Source organism: Jatropha curcas, chromosome 11 (assembly GCF_041381405.1).
Source record: "Jatropha curcas cultivar XTBG-Jc1 chromosome 11, XTBG_Jcur_1.0, whole genome shotgun sequence".
Lineage (NCBI taxonomy): Eukaryota > Viridiplantae > Streptophyta > Magnoliopsida > Malpighiales > Euphorbiaceae > Jatropha > Jatropha curcas.
In genome coordinates, this window is record NC_143161.1 from 4,122,939 (window position 1) to 4,142,103 (window position 19,165).

At 33.4% G+C, this 19,165-nt stretch overlaps 3 protein-coding genes across 4 annotated transcripts; all 3 read left to right on the plus strand.

Annotated features, from left to right (window-relative positions):
* The first annotated feature begins 92 nt into the window (after positions 1-92).
* LOC105634091 (Protein kinase superfamily protein) lies at positions 93-4,546 on the plus strand. The gene is made up of 6 exons (XM_012216874.4): positions 93-393; positions 518-657; positions 1,130-1,340; positions 2,765-2,999; positions 3,126-3,276; positions 3,970-4,546. Exons 1-6 carry the CDS (start codon positions 330-332, stop codon positions 4,360-4,362), a joined length of 1,194 nt encoding a protein of 397 aa, XP_012072264.1. The 5' UTR covers positions 93-329; the 3' UTR covers positions 4,363-4,546.
* A 1,214-nt stretch (positions 4,547-5,760) lies between these two features.
* LOC105634092 (HMG-Y-related protein B) lies at positions 5,761-6,970 on the plus strand. Its single transcript, XM_012216876.4, has 2 exons — positions 5,761-6,011; positions 6,115-6,970. Exons 1-2 carry the CDS (start codon positions 5,877-5,879, stop codon positions 6,616-6,618), a joined length of 639 nt encoding a protein of 212 aa, XP_012072266.1. The 5' UTR covers positions 5,761-5,876; the 3' UTR covers positions 6,619-6,970.
* Positions 6,971-8,941: 1,971 nt separating this feature from the next.
* Positions 8,942-16,535, plus strand: LOC105634093 (phosphoglucomutase, cytoplasmic). Of its 2 annotated transcripts, none has more exons than XM_012216877.4 (19): positions 8,942-9,098; positions 9,190-9,309; positions 10,292-10,373; positions 10,734-10,789; positions 11,543-11,656; positions 11,751-11,813; positions 12,086-12,202; positions 12,320-12,420; positions 13,131-13,190; positions 13,294-13,393; positions 13,498-13,655; positions 13,740-13,835; positions 14,285-14,348; positions 14,436-14,517; positions 14,613-14,788; positions 14,903-14,979; positions 15,582-15,714; positions 15,991-16,107; positions 16,209-16,535. In XM_012216877.4, exons 2-19 carry the CDS (start codon positions 9,229-9,231, stop codon positions 16,278-16,280), a joined length of 1,749 nt encoding a protein of 582 aa, XP_012072267.1. In that variant the 5' UTR covers positions 8,942-9,098; positions 9,190-9,228; the 3' UTR covers positions 16,281-16,535. The 2 variants fall into 2 exon arrangements, with proteins under 2 accessions (XP_012072267.1, XP_012072268.1); XM_012216878.4 differs by having other exon boundaries at positions 8,943-9,098; positions 9,219-9,309.
* Positions 16,536-19,165: the final 2,630 nt, after the last annotated feature.

Consider the following 19,165-nt stretch of genomic DNA (forward strand, 5'->3'; position numbering starts at 1 on the left):
CACCAAAACAAGCCTTTTTTTTTTATTTGATTTTCAATTTTGACATTTCTTTTTTAAAATCGATAACATAAAATCCCGGTTTGGCAGTCGGAGGTCAACACGTTCGTTTTCGTACAGAGTACAGATATGACATGCGTTTTTTCTCATTACGAACACAAACAAGAAAACCTCTAATCAAAAGCGTCTAAGAAGAACAAATCACAAGAATTTTTATTCAATTCCCACCAAATCCCTGGAACTCAAAGTTTCCCAGAAATCAAAATAAAAAATTTCACTCATATTTTCTGTTACTTTCCCATGGGCCTAGTTTTCATTGGAACTTGAAAACTATGACAAAGTCGAAGAAGTTCTTTCAGAATCTGATAAAGCCTTTCAAGTTTGGTTCAGGCAAAGGTAACTAGAGAAACACAGTTCCTTTTCTTTTTTATTTTTCTTTTGTTGTGATCTACTGCATAATTGACTAAATTTATGATTTTTATGCATGTTCTTTCTTGATGTATGTTTTTGATATAACCAGAAGGCCAAGCTGAAGAGGACTTGGACAAGATTGCTGCTCAGGAACAGAAGCAGTTTGCATATGATACCTTAGCTTTTGCCACCAAAGATTTTCACCCAACTCACAAGCTTGGTGAAGGGGGATTTGGACCTGTCTATAGGGTAAACATCTCTCTTTAATTGGGTGAATTGATGAAATTCTGTTTGCTTACTTTGAGATTTGGTGTATAGAATTGAACAAGATTTTATGAGTTTTTGGGGTTTTGTTTTCAAGAATTGATGGTTTTTTATTGGTATTGTTTATCAAATGTATGGAAATAATTGATGATTCTGTTTTCAACATCGTTGTTTATTTCTTTCCTTTTTTTTTTTTTTCCCAATCAATAGAATTTAACAATGTTTCATGGTTTTCGGATGTAGTGTCCTTGGCATTTTTATGAATATGTTTAAATATGTATAAAATAAAATAAAAAAGAAAAATGGCATAGATATTTTCTAACAAAAAAGTTGTAAAAAAAATTTCTCCTTTGCTTTATTCCTGAATCTCGAAGATGCCAATGTTGATATATAAAATTTCTTGGTAACCAAAAAAGGGAAGAAGAACTTCTTCTAACTTGTGGAATGTTTTAAATAGGGAAGGTTAGATGATGGGAGAGAGATTGCAGTTAAGAAGTTGTCCCATAGCTCAAATCAAGGGAAGAAAGAGTTCACGAATGAGGCTAAGCTCTTGGCACGTGTCCAACACAGGAATGTTGTAAATTTGTTAGGTTATTGCACTCATGGAACAGAGAAGCTACTGGTATATGAATATGTCGCTAATGAGAGCCTTGACAAGTTCCTCTTCAGTAAGTAGCAGAGCCTTATCTCTTTATTCATGTTCGTGATCCTTATATTACTAATGTGGATTAACTGAATGAAGTTCCATCAAATAGCATCAATATGTTTAAGTTCCAAGTTCATTCATATATTTATTTGTATTTTTGCTAATCTTTTAACTTAATTAAGGAGTTGGGTGTTTCTTGTTTGCCCCCAAAATCAGGACAATCCGCCAGTCCATTAGTCTTTGCACATAATTTTTATTTTCAAATGCTTTCGTTTAGGCTCATGATAATAACCATGTAACACTTGGATTTTTCCCAATGTGTAGTATCAAGGTTTTTAAATTTTTTTTTGTCTGGTATTCTAGAACTGTTGAATATCAGAGAGTGTTCATTTCTTGTTTTAACTTGTGACCAAGTTTGTTTTATTGTTTTAGAGGTTGTTTCAAGTGCCATATCATTCATTTCGCTAATCAATTTGATTGATTAACCTGTCTGGACTGAAATGATGGAAATTTTTTCTTTATTGTCTACCTTATTTTTAGCGAATTTCTGCAAATGCTACTTTGAGAATATATTGCTTGGCTTAGTTGAGTAAACAAATTATACCAACAAGCATGAATGATCAATTGAAATGAATTATTTGGAGACAATCACCTAACTTGGAGGTGGCTGCAGATAATTGATATTAATAGATTTAAAATTGATTTATAATTGTATACATATCCTCAAAACTCTTGACATTTAACCTAATACGAAAAATAAAGAAAATAAAGGAGGGGCAGCTGTGTAATGAACAGATGTTATCAGTTGTGCATTCTGTTTCTAAATAATTAAAAAAAAAAAAAAACTTAAAATGATGCTTGCTTTGCTTTGATGAAATAATAGAAAACTTATATATTGAGAGACACATGCCACCAAATTTTGGCACATTTCTGATCTAAATTGGTAACAAGATTGGCAATAGAGAGGCGAGCTGATAAGTATCTTGGAATATACAAAAATTCCACATTTAGTTGTAGCTTTTTTTAACTTACTTCTATATGATGTTTGCTTGAGATTTTCCTTTTATAATGTTTATTTGAGATTAACTTACTTCTAAAAGTAATGAAATATTTTCCCTACATTCCTTTACAATCCGCTTGAGAGAGTCAACTTATGAGGTCATGACTAATATTTCTCTTTGAATTTGTATGCCTCATGCTCCAAGCAACCCAGTAGTCAGAAGTTCACCTCTTTTTTTTTACAGATTCTAACACAGTTTTGGAGGCTGAGAATGGAAGAAAGTTCTCCCAACTGCTCTAGGTTTCAACCTATCTCTAACCACTATGTTGATATACTGAAGTTTAAAGGACTTATGAGATGTTCATGACACCTGTCTATTTGTTTATGTTTTAAGTTTGCATTCTAGTTGTCTCTACAAAATGGTTACAGTGATGATTCTGATGCAGAATCCAATAAAAGGGAGCAACTTGATTGGAAGCAGAGACATGATATAATAACAGGCATTGCACGGGGATTGCTTTACCTTCACGAGGATTCACACAATTGCATCATCCACCGGGACATCAAAGCTAGTAATATCTTGCTTGATGATAAGTGGATTCCTAAGATTGCTGATTTTGGCATGGCCCGCCTCTTCCCCGAAGATCAAACACATGTACACACCCGAGTGGCTGGTACAAAGTATGTTTTCAACCAGTACTCTACCATAAATTTTTTGTTTCTCTAGAACTACAGTATGATACGATCCAAGTACTTGGTAAAAAGTTGGAAAGTCAATATAACACATGTCCTTATAATTTGTAACAGTGGGTACATGGCCCCAGAGTATGTCATGCATGGGCATTTATCAAAGAAGGCAGATGTATTTAGCTTTGGGGTTGTGGTTCTGGAGCTCGTCAGTGGCCAGAGGAATTCAACATTTAATCAATCACTTGATGCTCAAAATCTACTTGATTGGGTAAGACTGATTAAATATGCTTTGATTAGAGATCATTTCTGATATTTTGTTTGCCTTATTTTTTTGGTTCTTGTATTTTGTTTACCTACTTTAATGACAAAGGAAAAGCTTTTGCTGTGGTCCAATCAAATTTCGGTTTGTAGACGTATTGACTTATATAGTTATCTTAGGCCCTTGTTTTGAGAGAGAGAGAGAGAGAGAGATTTGCCTATTCATATGAAACTGGTAAAAGGAAATTAATCATCAGAATCTGCATGCTTCAGCTAGTCAGAAGTAGTATTCAAAAAGAAAAAGTCAAAATCAAATCAAGAAAGTCAAAAATGGGAGATGATGGAAGTCATGAAACACTCTTTTCAAATAAAATATATATATATATAGATATATAGTAAATAATGGATAATTGAAAGAGAGATAATTTCTTGTATGCTAACTCCATGATGCCGTACAATGTGGTGGAAGGTATGTAGGAAAGTGTTGATTTAAATGGCACAAGATCGAAGTCCTTGTTCTTAGAAATGGGTATCAAAGACAATCTAATGTGTTATAGAGACATGGACAGCTTACAAATTTATGTATCTTTTGGATTCTACTAGTACTTTGTAGAGCTCCTTTATAAGTGTACATATTGCTGTTTTTGGTGCATTGGCCTGGCCCTACACTTGGGTTTTAAAAATGATTTTATTGCTGGTGCAGGCATATAAGCTCCATAAAAAAGATAGAAGTCTGGAGATTATGGATCCTACATTAGCATCATCAGCAGTTGCTGAACAAGTAAAACTGTGCATTCATATAGGGCTACTATGCACACAAAGTGATCCAAATTTACGGCCAGACATGCGACGCGTAGTCATCCTGTTGTCAAAGAAACCTGGCAGCCTAGAAGAACCGACTAGGCCTGGAGTGCCTGGTTCCAGATATAGAAGATCTCGGAGACCACCTGGAATGTCTTCGACTGCTGGAACATCTGGTGATTTTGATTCACGGACGTATGATTCAAGCTCAAATGCCAATACTGCTACAGCATCTACTACAACTCATACTAGCCCAAGATTAGATCCTCATGGGAAACGTCCCATGGAAAGCTGAGCTTAATTCAGTAGACATTTTTTACTGTTCTTTGTATGATATAGGTGTATTAAATTTATTATTGTAGTGTGTAAATGTTTAATTGGAAATTAGTGAATATGTACAAGATGCTCTTGAACCTCTCTTCTTCTTGGAAGTTATTGATAGGGGAAATGCAATCACAAATTTTGGCTTTAATGTCTAATTTCTCAGGTTTGCATAACTAATTTGTAGTTAAGATCGAACATTTCAATTGCACAGCAAACAATTAGAATAGCTAGAATACAAATTAAAAAAAAAAAGAAAGACAAAAATTGGATTTGAAATCTGTTATGGGCTCTGTTATGTTAAATTTGACAATTTCTGACATCTTTTTTTTTATTTAGATGATATTTTCAGAAAATTAAAATAGTATATTATTTTATTGCAAGAATTATTTTTTTAATTTTTGTGAAAAATTAAGAAATATTAAATCTAATGGAACGGACAGAGTAATTCTTTGAAAATTACAAACACTTCAACTTTAGAACTTTAGGATTTGAACAGATAAATTTTATTTTCAATTAGGTTCATTTAATGAAATTTATTGTTAAAATACTTTGAAATCATGGTAAGAAATCTGAAATTATTTCTACTCATTTCCCATTCTTTTTTAAGAAGCATGAATTCCCTGTAAGCAACCTGCACAGTAGGATGAGTAATTAAAATTCAAAAATTGATATCTTGTTCACAATTTTATGTTGGCTTTATTAATTGAATTTTATTTAAATTTACAATTTTTAATTACGAATTAATAATATCAGTAACCGAAAGTGCATGGATTCTTCACTATTAGTGCGATTATGGTTTCACATACAAAACGACAATCTGACCAACAACACCTTCGATTCCCTCAGGTTCTCTACCTAGGCAACACGTACAATGTAAAAGCAGAGAAACATTTCTCTCTCGAGCAACTCGGTCTTAAAGCGGACCCCACTTTCCGCACTTGGATGCTGATCACTGTCTTAAAATATAAAAAATTTTCGGATAACTCAATCTCACGTGATAGTCATGCCGTGTCAGTGCCCTATTGGCCGATTCTCAGTTATCAATCTTTTCCTCGACCCAATTAGAATTTGCAACGTATGAAAGCGCGCAGGCTATAACATCACACCCAATAAAAGCCAAAAAAAATGTTTTTGAAACGCTCGTGATAAGGCAAAGAATTCAAAAACCGGGACAACATCGTAAATTAGCATTTCAAATATTAAAATCCCGAAGCAAGTTCTTATCCACGTCATCAATCCGTGTGCTTTGGTTAGTAGAAAACATCAACCATTAGATCCTCACCCGAAATTACAATCCCCTAACCGTTGGATCCTTCTTCAACTTCTCAACCTCGTCTCCTTTTGCTTTTCGATCCGATCCTCGAGAAAAACCTGCCCTTTTAAATCCTCCCCTTTACTACCACTCTTCTCTCCATTCAAAACAGTTCGCTACCTTATACTGTCTTTCACTTTCCCTCATTTTGTTGAAAAAATTTTCAAACTTTCATGGCTACCACCGAAGAATTTTCTAATTCACAACCTCCGCCTTTTCATCCTCCTGCTTCAGTCCTTCAAGAACAACAGCAAACCCAACCACAACAGCCACAGCAACAGTCCTCCACTATTCCTCAGTATCCTGAGGTATTATTTTACTCACCATGACAATGTCTTTTTATTTTCTTGTTTAATTCCATTTAATTTTGTGTTTAGGGTTTAATAAAACTTAAATTTCTTTGTTTTTTAGCTAATTATGCAAGCGATCGAGGCTTTGAACGACAAGAACGGCTCCAACAAGTCAGCGATTTCGAAACAAATCGAGACTATTTACCCCGATCTACCGGCTGCGCACACTACGCTGCTTTCTCACCACCTGAACAAGATGAAGCAAAGCGGCCAGCTCGTTATGGTAAAAAACAACTACATGAAGCCTGACCCAAACGCTCCACCTAAGAGAGGTCGCGGCCGCCCACCTAAGCCTAAAGTGCCACTCCCTCCTGGAACCGTAATATCACCACCCAGACCACGTGGTCGCCCACCGAAGCCAAGAGACCCATTTGCTCCAGTAGCTTCACCTAAGAAGAAAAGCCCCACGGGTAGTGGAAGGCCACGTGGACGTCCACCTAAGAAGGCTAAGCCGGCAGGTGCTCCAGCTCCGGTTACGGTTTCTCCATCTCAGGCAAAAGGTGTCAAAAGAGGAAGAGGTAGACCGCCAAAGGTTAAGCCGGCAGTAGCTCCTCTCGCCGGCTGATGGGACGGAATTTAGACAGAGACAAGAAGAAAGAGTTTTTCTTTTTTTATTATTCTTTATAATTTTTTAGGTGTGTTAGTTCTCTCTACTAATTGATGTTTTAGCTTTTAGCTGTTTTTCTTTTTCTTTTATTTTTTCCCCTTAATCAATGTTGTTAGTTTAATATGTGGTGGTGAAGAGAAAGAGAGAGAGAGGGAAAGAAAGAAAGAAAGTGTTGTAACGTTGTGTTAGAGAGAGGGTTTAGTGTAACTGTAATTTGCATGTAAATTGAGCAGCTCCTGTGTAGGCTTTATCCCCTCCTTTAGTCATATCTCTCTTTGATAATCCAAAAGAAAAAGAATGATTCTAATCACTTTCATTTATTTGTTTTTTTTTTCTGTATTTGCTTTTTCTTTTCCTCCATGTTACTTGTCTCTCACACTCCAAAAATGAAAATGGGTATCTTTGTTTATAGATTTTGTCTTTATTTTTGATAATAAATAGAAGATGGGTTTGTTGAAAATAATATTGTCAAGGTGGCATTAGTCATTACTCATTAGATTAGGCTTTTTCTTTACAGAAATAATTGTGTAGCATATGCCCAACATGTTACCTTTTGGATAGCATGCTTAATTTCACATGGCTTGGCTTTTAAATAATTTTTGCTTAGACAGAATCTAAAATCTTCTTGATGAGGTTATTTTTGAAAATTTTGGGCGGGTTTTGACTAATTTTTAGAAGTGACAATGGTCCTCTTGTTGGTGGCAGAATCTCTTTTCCCATATTCATGCAAGTGGTGCAGAGTGCAGGCGGGCAGGGCTTTGACCATCCTCCTTGTTCATTTTGTTGCTTCCTTCAAATTTGGTTTTGGTTCTTCATGCTCAGGATTTCGACTATTGCTCCTTAACTGTTATTTTTCTGTACTTGATGTCACATAATGGTACAGATTGTAGTAAATTGAAAAAATAATAATAATAACATGGAGTAGTAATTTAAAACTAAGGCAGCATTGTTATTTTTATCTTGGAAAAAATACACTATAAAATTGTATAATGACGCCATAGAAATTATATTCTCAGGGATTTTGGTATATTCGATCGTAATGATTATAGTCATATACTATCACCCTGTAAGATGCAAAAAGTCGGATACTTACACTCCCGTGTCTTATAATTTTGGCAATTTTCCTTTAGGATATTTAACAATTCGCATTCAATCTATTTTATTCCTATATTTATTTTGTTTCTTTTCTCACTACAATCTTTGCATTTTTCTTATTTTTGGTCTCATTACTTGTTATATATTTTGTTTTATTAAACATATTATAGATTAATCTGAACTAAGACTTGATATATATAATATTTAATTTGATTATTTTTATACTTAAGAGAAGGCTAAGTTGTGGATTTTTTTCTTATAGATATCATTTAAAAAAAAAAAATCATTAATAATGAATATAAATTGAGTACATCATAATAATATTTCTATAGAAATAAGAAATAGAAATATAGAAAACGAGAAAATTTCAAACCAGAAGATGCCAATTCAATATTTATAAAAAAATTTATGCTTTAGAATTATATGTATATATAGATTAGTACTAGGAAAACTTCACAACGTTAAAAAAATTGATTAAATCAATAACCCCAATTCTAGAAAAAAAAAAAAAGATTAACCAACTAAATTATCCTTTAATTAACATTCAATTTATTAAGATAAAATTTAATAAAAATATTTAGACAGTAAAGTCAGAACAAAATAATTGATACTTACTAAGTTTTAAAATACTATTATTGTCCTCTTTTAATAAAATTGTCATTTAATTAATATATCATTTTTGGTACTTTCGAGAAATAAATTATTATTAAATATATATTAATCAAACACTTAAATTACCTATTTATTTGATCTATAAATTGAAAAATACATTTTAATTAAATGAAAAGTTAAAATTAAATACCTAAACCGATTACTTAATCTCTGTTGACTGCAGGTGGGTGCAAAGAGTAAAATAAACTAACCCCCGATTACTTAATCTCAGTGCATTCAAATAATGACCTCCATTATGCAGATGTTCATTTACTTGTCGTTCGCCGAACTCAACTGAGCAAGATTATTTGTCCTACAAATGGACTTGTCAAGTGATTCCAAACGACAGGTTTTTGTTAACTGAAAACGACTTATCACCGGCGACAAAAGCCAATGGGCTGGATTCAGGGAGCATGATCCAAAGTCACAACAAGCCGCACATAATTTTCTCTTTCTTTATTTTTTTTTCCTATTTTGAATTTTTCCAGAAAAGAAAAAACAAAAAACCGTGGGAACCGTTCTCCTCTCTCTGTCAATCCGCCAAGAAGCCATGTGGCTCCAAATCATACGTAAGGCTTTAAATCTACTCTATCGAATCGCACAATCCTCGATATATCCTCTCGCTCTCTCTCTGTTTCGTTGGAATCTGACTCACACACTCCGCTTTTAACCATTGAAGCACACGTATCCAAGTGAGCCAGCACTCTCTAAACCAACTTCTTTCCCCTTTTTATCCTCTATATAGTTCACATCACTAACCTCTCTCGCTCTGTATGTCACAAGCACTTTGTTTACTCCGATTTTGATTGTAGGCACTGAGAAATGGTAGTGTTCAAGGTTTCGCGAGTGGAGACTACGCCTTTCGATGGCCAGAAACCGGGAACTTCTGGTCTTCGTAAGAAGGTTTTGATCCTTTTATTAATCGAATCGATGATCTAATTACTGTTGGATTCCTCTCCATTTAGTTTCTTTTTTGTTTTTTTAGAATCAGATCTATTATGATCAATCATTTGCCTCTGGCTTGATGATGTTTGTGAAAATAATCTAGATGATAATAGATCTCTGCTTCTGTTACAATCCTTTTGGTTTGATTTCTTATCGGTTTATTAGTAGTTTAGATCAGTGATGCTCTGTGATAATTATTGATTACTATTATTATTTGGCTGAATTGTTGAATCTTATGATCTCATTTTTCTTGTAATTTTATGTTCAACCAGCCTTGTTCCTTTATGTGTAATTTTAGCTGGTACTACCTAAGCAAGATTATGATCCAGCTCAATCTTTCTTTTTCTTATTTCATTTTGTATCTAAATAAATTTACCTAGTGATACTCATTATACCATTTTTGATTAAACTCTTTCGATTGATGGATTTATGTTAAAAGTGATCTTCCACATAGATTCATTTCACTGCATGCTCTATAGAGAGTGTCATGGAGCTTAAGACTGACTCCATAATTTGTTTGAAGATTAATTTCTTATTTCTTTTGTTAGATCTGGTGAATGCATAATGCCTGCACTAGGCCAAATGGAATATTACGTATGGCATTCCGTCATTTTCGTATACACCATCAAGTTTTTTTGTCTATTGTTATTGCAATGTTATTAAACATTAACAAACATAAGGGTGGCAATATGTCAATTATAGCATCCGTAATAGTGTTATAACTAACTGGAAAAAATCAATCCACGCTATATCCATTTCTCACCTATTTGAACCAGAGTTTATGGGTTGGTTATATTTTGCCAACTCTAGATAAACATCATGAGGTCAGACAAGGATGCTAGGATATGTAGTATCTGTTTTATAAGAATGTATTCTTGTTGGCTAGTTTCATCTGCAACAGTTGCTATTCCTTCTTTAATATGCTGACTGGTTCTCTCAGGTGAAAGTGTTCGTGCAACCTAATTACTTGCACAATTTTGTTCAGGCAACATTTAATGCCTTGACTGCTGAAAAAGTCAGAGGTGGGTTCAATAATTTATCTTATTGCTTAATGCTTCCTTGTAGAAAATAATAATTAAGAGGTAGATTTAAATCATTTGTGATAAGTCTTATTTTCCATTCTTTATGCTTGTGCATTTGGATTTTCTACAGTTTGATATAGAATTTTCTTTCTTTGGTTCAAGCCATTTTTGACTTTCTGCTGTGAAATCAACCACAAAAGCAGCATTTGATTGCTGTGATATGTTTAAATTAAAACAGTTCCATTGTTACGTGGGTGATGTTGGAAAATTTATTTCTGTTTTTTTTTTTAAACCTTATGCAGCGAGTGCTTTGGTTAGCTTTTTATGTGCTTTGCGTTTTTATTTTTCTTTGATAAGCAGGTGCTACACTTGTTGTTTCTGGTGATGGCCGCTACTTCTCAAAGGATGCCATTCAGGTATCTCTCTCTCTGACTTTCTCTTGTTTTGTTAATTCCTAGCAGGACCTAGTAATTCTATATTTTAAATAGAATCCCACAGCCAAAGGATATGGCATGTGAAAAGTTTTCTTTCAGTGCTTATATGAATACCATTCAAAAATCAAAAGGCATATTCTATTGTAATTTAGCCTGCAAGTCAGAATTTGTGGTTCATGAATGCTCAAGGTCCAATCTTTTTGTGTAAATTGACGTAAAATAAAAGAACCACTTGTTATACATGGCACTATGTATCTTGTTTAACTTACATGTATGCCTCCACTATTGAGTGTGTGCTTATCCTTTCCTTTTTTTTTTTCTTTTTTTTTTTTTTAAATTTTAGGAATTTTAAGTGGCACTAAATAACTCATGGTCTCTTGACCTGTAACTTCTTTGGTTGAGTCCCATATCCAACTCCTATGTCTGTCTGCTCTATATTCTATCTCCTAATGTCTTGATAGTGAGTTTGTTTTGTTCCTGGCTGGATTGAGTTTGTTATGACCTCAAAACTTATGGAAGCTTGTTGCATTGCTTCCCGATAAGAAATTCTTGTGTCTTCTCTCTCCCTTCTCTTCTTGGATATTTATTTAGTTACTTTCGTTTATTGCTTGGATTATTGTGGATGAAAGGACTTCTTTAATGTTCTTAATGTTGTATTTATATAAATATTTCTTCTTCAAGATTCCCTAATTACATAATCGTATGCTCTAAAATTTTATTTTGTTGAAATGCCAGATTATTATCAAGATGTCAGCTGCAAATGGAGTAAGGCGTGTTTGGGTTGGTCAAAATGGATTACTTTCAACTCCTGCTGTGTCAGCTGTAATTCGTGAAAGAGTCGGAGTAGATGTAAGTTGTTTTGCATTGCAAGCTAGTTCTTAATTCTTCAATAATAGTTGTACTGACAAGTATTATGGTTTTTACCTCTGAACTTTAATGTCAGGGATCCAAAGCAACTGGAGCATTTATATTGACTGCAAGTCACAATCCAGGTGGTCCACATGAGGTATGGCATAACATTTGCTGCTTCTTGTTTGGGATTATGTTCATAAGTGCTGCCTCATTTTACATCTTGGTTTCCTCATGAAATGGAAAGGGACACAATTCCTTCCTAAAGTGGAACTGCAGGAATTCAATATCAATGGTTGTTTTTATTTCCCATCTTAGATAATAGCGAAGCCATAGGATTTGTCCTCTGAAATCATTATGAAATAAGCGGGGGAATCATCTAGGGAGATCATAAAATCTTTACCTTTTTCTTGTTCATTTTAATTGCAGGATTTTGGAATCAAATATAACATGGAAAATGGTGGACCTGCTCCCGAGGGAATCACGGATAAGATTTATGAGAATACAAAGACAATCAAAGAGTACCTAATTGCTGATCTACCTAATGTATATCCTGCATTATATGCCCCTTTTCTTTCATTTCCCCTTAGTACTTCAATTGGACCATTAAAATTATGATTTTTTAAAATATGTTTGTATTTCATTACTCTCTTTATTTTCCAGGTTGATATTTCTGCAATTGGCGTGAGTAATTTTAGTGGGCCTGAGGGACCATTTGATGTTGAGGTTTTTGACTCAGCAAGCGACTATGTGAAATTGATGAAGTAAGCTGCTCAGTGTGACCTCCATGCTATGACGTGTTTATGTGAAGCCTTGACTTTGTTCAATTTGGTCCAAAATTAACTTTTGGATTAATTTTTGGAGGACATAAACTTTGAGTATATGATTAAATTACCCCATTTTTTTGCAAAAATCAAATAAATAAAGCATTAAGTTTTCTACTTTTAAAAATACAATTTTTTTTTTTTTTTGTAAAATTAGAGGTTTGAGAAAAACTAAAAGATTTGAAGATTGAGAAGGGTTCGCTTTTAGTACTGTGTTTCTCTCCATCTTCGACGATGGGATTGAATTTATTTTCTATTTTTATTTAAATATTTTTATTATTTTAAAAATATTTTAAGATATAAAATTTTATTTTATTTTATTTTTACCAAAAATGGTTTGAATCGATCATAAACTCAAACTTTATGTTCTAAAGGGATCCAGAAATTAATTTTGGACTAAATTGGACATGTAGTGAAAGTTTAAGGGCCAAATTGAGCATTTTTTCATTAGATGGCAAATATTCTTATCCTGCTGTGTCTTAAATAATTTTCCCTTTTGCTTTAAGATGTATGCTGAAGGGTAATCATTGTTTACTTGTTCAACAAAATACCACCAGTTTGAGGATTCTCTGGTCTTATCTTTTAAAATTTTGTGATATAACTTGTCATTGTGCTTTTCAACTGTTTAATACTCCTTAAACAATTGCCAGGTCTATATTTGATTTCGAGTCCATAAGGAAGCTGCTTTCATCTCCGAAATTCACATTTTGGTATGTAGGTGACTTCTTCTGGTAGCTTATGTGAAAAACAATACTTTGTCTATGATAATATACTGATATTCATTTGATGATTTCTGTTGCGCCATTGTGGAAGTTATGATGCATTACATGGAGTTGCTGGGGCTTATGCAAAACGTATTTTCGTGGAGGAGCTTGGTGCACAAGGGAGTTCATTGTTGAACTGCGTACCCAAGGTTTTGCTAATTTTGTGATGATTTGCTAATACTGTCAACGAGCTCTCTTTTGCATTATAAGGATCTATTTTTTCTGGCTGGTTCTGCTTGATTAATGCAAACAGGAGGATTTTGGAGGAGGTCATCCAGATCCCAACCTTACTTATGCAAAAGAGTTGGTTGCTCGGATGGGATTGGGTAAATCAAACTCTGAGGTTGAACCGCCAGAATTTGGTGCTGCTGCTGATGGTGATGCAGATCGTAACATGATCCTTGGTAAAAGGTAGCCCCTCTTGTTTGTAAGTGACAAAATTTGTTGTCACGGGAATGCCTAAACCTCATATTCCTACTTGTGTTAATTTTTTAGGTTCTTTGTCACTCCTTCGGATTCTGTTGCAATTATTGCTGCCAATGCAGTTGAAGCGATTCCTTATTTCTCTGCTGGACTAAAGGGGGTTGCCAGGTACTGCATTATGCCACTTAGCTTCATTTATCATATTGGTTGTTCATTTGCTCCTTGTTGGATCCAATCGTATGCAGCCTAGTAGTTTTCTCTTTAGGTTTAATGGCAAAAACTTTTTATGTAAAGCACTAAGAGAAGAATATCTAGCATAACATTCTCAAGCAGGCTAGCTTTCAATTATCTGTGAGTCTTGCCAGCTGTGCATATAAACCTGCTTAAATTGCTTGCTTGAGTTCTTTTATTGCTTTGTTCCTGTAACTTATGTATAGGAATCCATAAAGTTATGATTTTATCTTAGTTTATTGTTGTGTTAGGTAATCAGGCTAAAAATATTTTCACTGTGTTTTGACATGATTCTGATAAATAACCTCTCCCATCTCACCCCCCCTGTCCACCCTCTTATCTTTTCTTCCAAAGTTTTAGAAGGAAATTCTCTTTTGTACATGTAGGAGCATGCCAACATCAGCTGCCCTCGACGTTGTGGCCAAACATCTGAATTTGAAATTTTTTGAGGTATTATTTTGCACATATCTTTTCTGATTTTTCTCTGCTGATGGTATTCCTAGACATGTAATTTGGTTATTTAATGTTCAACGCCAGGTTCCCACTGGCTGGAAGTTTTTTGGCAACTTGATGGATGCAGGACTGTGTTCAGTTTGTGGGGAAGAAAGTTTTGGAACTGGTTAGTGCTACTTCTGTTTGTACAGTAAAATTCCGTATTCTCGTAGCTTTTAGCAAATTCTAAAACATTATTTTTTGTTAATGACTTGTTAACAGGCTCAGACCATATACGTGAGAAAGATGGAATTTGGGCAGTTCTGGCTTGGCTATCTATACTTGCTCACAAAAATAAGGAAAACCTCAATGGCGGAAAGCTTGTGACCGTTGAAGATATTGTTCGCAACCATTGGGCTTTCTATGGCCGCCACTATTATACTCGATATGACTATGAGGTATTATTGTTTTTTACTTTTTCTTTTTTTCCTTTTGTTTTTACATTTTTGTTATTCAACTTCTAGCTGCTGTGGATCTTGGATTGTCATTTAACGGGCTAAAATTTCTTGAAGAATGTTGATGCAAGTGCAGCAAAGGAACTAATGGCGCACTTGGTTAATCTGCAATCTTCCCTTGGTGAAGTTAACAAGTACGTCTTACATGCTACTTCAGAACCTTTTTCTGCATCAAACAAAGTTTCTTCACCCTTCCTTTGAAGGAATAGCATATTTGTGACTCAATCCCCTTGAAATTATATTAGTTTGTTGTTCGGCTTTTAAATGCACAATGCATCCTTTATACTTTGGTTTTGTTCATTCAATAGTGTTGTTAGCTATGGTGGCTAAGCTGAAGGTTTTCAGTTTTCTGGAGTTTGGCTCGACCCCTAAAATGAGACACTGTCATCTGTTGTAAATCTGTGGTTTCTGGACTGCTTCAGCTGCATTTATTCTAATGATTGCATTTGCATCAAACAATCAATTTCTCAAAATACATAAAAAGAGTTTTGAGCATGATAAGTGATGATTCTGAACCAATCCGTATGCATTTCGATTTTATGACAGTTGTTAAGCTTTGGAATAGGTAGCTCATTTGCAATTATGATGCCGACTTATTTTTTTTGATTGGATTTTTGTGCTTGTGTAGAATTATTATCAATATAATATATTGTAATTATCTAATTGCGATATCATAAAAGCCCTTTCTTGCAGTTTATGCCTCTGATTAATATATTGTATTTTTACTTATAAACAGGATTGTGAAGGGGGTAAGGTCAGATGTGTCAAATGTTGTCCACGCTGATGAATTTGAATATAAAGACCCTGTTGATGGTTCAATCTCAAGTCACCAGGGTATTCGATATTTGTTTGAGGATGGTTCTCGATTGGTAAGCTGACTCTCGTTGTTGTGAATAATTTCAGGCATTTTTTTTTTTTTTGAAATTAGGTGTGAGATAAATGAAGCTTTGTTGATTGAATTTAACTTTTAGATTTATGACTGCCAAACATTAATGACTATATTGGATACTTTTTTAGTTGTGTAAGGAAGTAAATATTATACTTTAAAGGTCTGAATTTCAGTTGATTTCATGTTTTATTATTATTATTTTTAAAGCAAAATAGAACAGCATGAATTACGGATTTCCTCTCTAACATACATGCAGGTTTTCCGTCTCTCGGGAACTGGCTCAGAAGGTGCAACCATCCGTCTCTACATTGAGCAGTATGAGAAGGATCCATCAAAAACAGGAAGAGATTCTCAGGAAGCACTTGCTCCTCTTGTAAGCTGAAAAAAAGAAAAAAAAAAAAAAAAAGAATCTGATATAAATAATTTATAATTCCATCTCATAAAATTGGCTAATTTTTATGCCTGTCTTTGTAGGTGGACGTTGCCCTCAAACTTTCTAAGATGCAGGAATTCACAGGTCGATCTGCACCAACTGTTATTACATAGATAGATAATGCTACATGCAAGAGTGAAATTTTCTCTTAAATATTAAAATTTATCTCCTAGATGAGTTGATCTCTGCTGTGATATTTTGGAACTTCATAAGAAACTTTGACTGCTTATGTATCTTTGGCTTATTTATACTTGGAATATGCGGCCTTAAGGGCACAAGAGTATGTGCCAGAAAACAAGCCGATCTAAATTTTTGACGTGCAAAATAATATAAAATACCTCATTACTTGGCGTTTAGTGCCATTCATATGATCTTAGTGTTATTTCAATTGGATATATTTATTTTGAGTTCTCTGGTAAATATAATCTTGTCGGTTGACAGGCAGCTTCAGGACAATTAAATGTATATTTTTTCAGGGCAGTTGGCTATTATATGTTCCAGCAAACTGCAATCCTTGCGATACCTTCTAGAAGGGAAAAACGCAGTGTCAGCTATTTATCAAACTTTTTATTATTCTTTAAACTTGAATAATCTTATTCGTAAAAGAGTTACTGATTCAGATTTAATAGTCGATGCTTTCTTCTGCTGTTTCTTTGTTTTTTGTTAATATACTGGGTTTCATCTATGCAGTCAACCTCACATTGACTGGTCAATTTTGGATTGGGAAAAATTGTGTTTTTTTTTTTGGTCAATATTAAGGTGCTGCGCGTAATTTTGGAGTCAAACTCGTATGCTTGAAGCTTAATTGAAGGTCAACCGGTCGGAGAAAGCAACGTTTCCTCCGTTGCATGTCCATTTCAAAATTTTTCACATGCACTGTTTATGACTAGAGCTAGAGCCCTTATATCTAGACTACGTGATTTTGGAAAAGTCTTCCGTCTTTTAATTTATATTTTCATCATCATCCATATCCTAATGTATGAATCACTATCTGAAACACATTAAATAATTAATTAATCAACAATAAAGGCATACAAATATTATTTTATTTTTGAATGTTCAATAATACGAAAGATTTCTTTTTAGGGCATGCGCTTGCTTGCATTATCGAGACATTAAACATGTCTATGCTTGGCAGACCCAAGGTTCAAAGTCGGGGGAAAAAAATTAAATAAAAATTAGGGTGGATAAAATCATAAAAGAAAAATATTTCTGTCCCATTTATGATTTTATCATGCAGATGTCATGTTAGGAACTTAGGATAAGAATTAACTAGTGGTAGATGATTACGTTTATCAGTTTTTGGGTATCAAAGCAAGAGGCTCCTATCCATTTCCTAAACACTAAGTTCCAAAAATATTTCTGTTTTTTTAAAAAACACAAATATTTTATTGATAAAAAAAACTAAATTATTCTCAAGGTAACATTTTCCGGAATAAAAAAATTATTGTAATAAAAGAAAAAAATTTATAAACTCATATTAATTTACCAAAACAGTTGCCAGGCATTACCAATCACGGAAAAAATTACAGTTCAAAATTCTAAATTATTCTGTATCAATACATAAACTATTTCCTACCTGTAGATTTCAATTCTTTAATAAGGACCATTAGATTACAATAGAAACAATAACTTGTCACCGGCCAAACAGTTAATTACTGTGTATCTTTTTTACCTCTTCAGTAACTCTTCAGAATTCTATTCACTCAAGATTCTAGCATCAACTCTTCAGAACTCTACTCACACAAAAAAACTCTATCATGGGTTATCGTTTAGAATGCAGTAATACAAGTTTTAACCAAGTATGAATATAACCAAGAAATCCCAACGTAAAAACTAGAAATCCATATGAACAAACTGTAAAATATGCTTTCAATTAGCCATGAACCAGGAAAAAATTATTAGCAAAACCAATAACCATATTCCAAAACCAAAAACTTATATTATAAACCGTAAAAGATCATAATTTTCATAAAAATTGCAAAGTGGATTATCATTTTCATTCACCATTAAAACTAAATTAAAAATAAAAAAAAACAACAAAAACAACGTACCATGGCAGCAACTGAAATTGATAAATAGATCTTTATCAATCAAGAAGATGATTCAATTTACTTCATTTTTAGGTGCCTTGATGTTTACCTCTCTTCTTTTGGAATTGCAAAAGCTAGGTAAATTAAGAAGGAACAAGACGAAATAGAAAAATGACAAGATATATAGCTCTGTAGAAAAATAAAAATAAAAATGATAAACTAAATTAATAAGTTAACCGGTTAAAGAAATCTATTGTAATAAGTTTCTTTAACACGTGTAAACTGATCATAACTTCTCTAATCACAAATTCTGTATAACAGTAAAAGCCTCTCACAAACACTGGTTACAGGTTACCGCTAATCACAATTGCGAATTATTGGCAATTTATTATTTTTATATATTTTCTCAGATTTCATAATAAATATTTAAAGTAAGAAATTTTTATAATTCAAAATATTTTTAGATTTATAGGTAAAAATTTAATTTTTTTAACTAATTTTCAATATTGCATCTGGATAATAAAAAGCAAATTATTTAAAAATATATTTTTTAAAAATAAATTACTTGTCAAAAATAAATGCAGCCTAATTTTATTGATGCATAAGCCTTGAGTGCTTACTGGTAGGCCATAGTGTCAAAGACTCGAGTCTTCATTTGAAGATTTTAATTTAAATTAATACTGGAAGAGATAATTTTAAATATCATTTTTAATTGATGAAGTATTGTAAGTAACAATCAAATATACAGACATGTAAATTTGAAGAGATAGCTGAGTGACAAAGAACACCTGAAGTGATGGAGCGATTCATGAGTTTATGAGTTTGAACCATTTTTAACGCAAAATTTTTTATTGGAGTTTATGAATTCGAATCCTTTTTAACGCAAAATTTCCACATATGAATAGGAAATAATGGGTTTACATGGACGTGAAATGGATACCAACTGTATATATAGAATAGGAAAT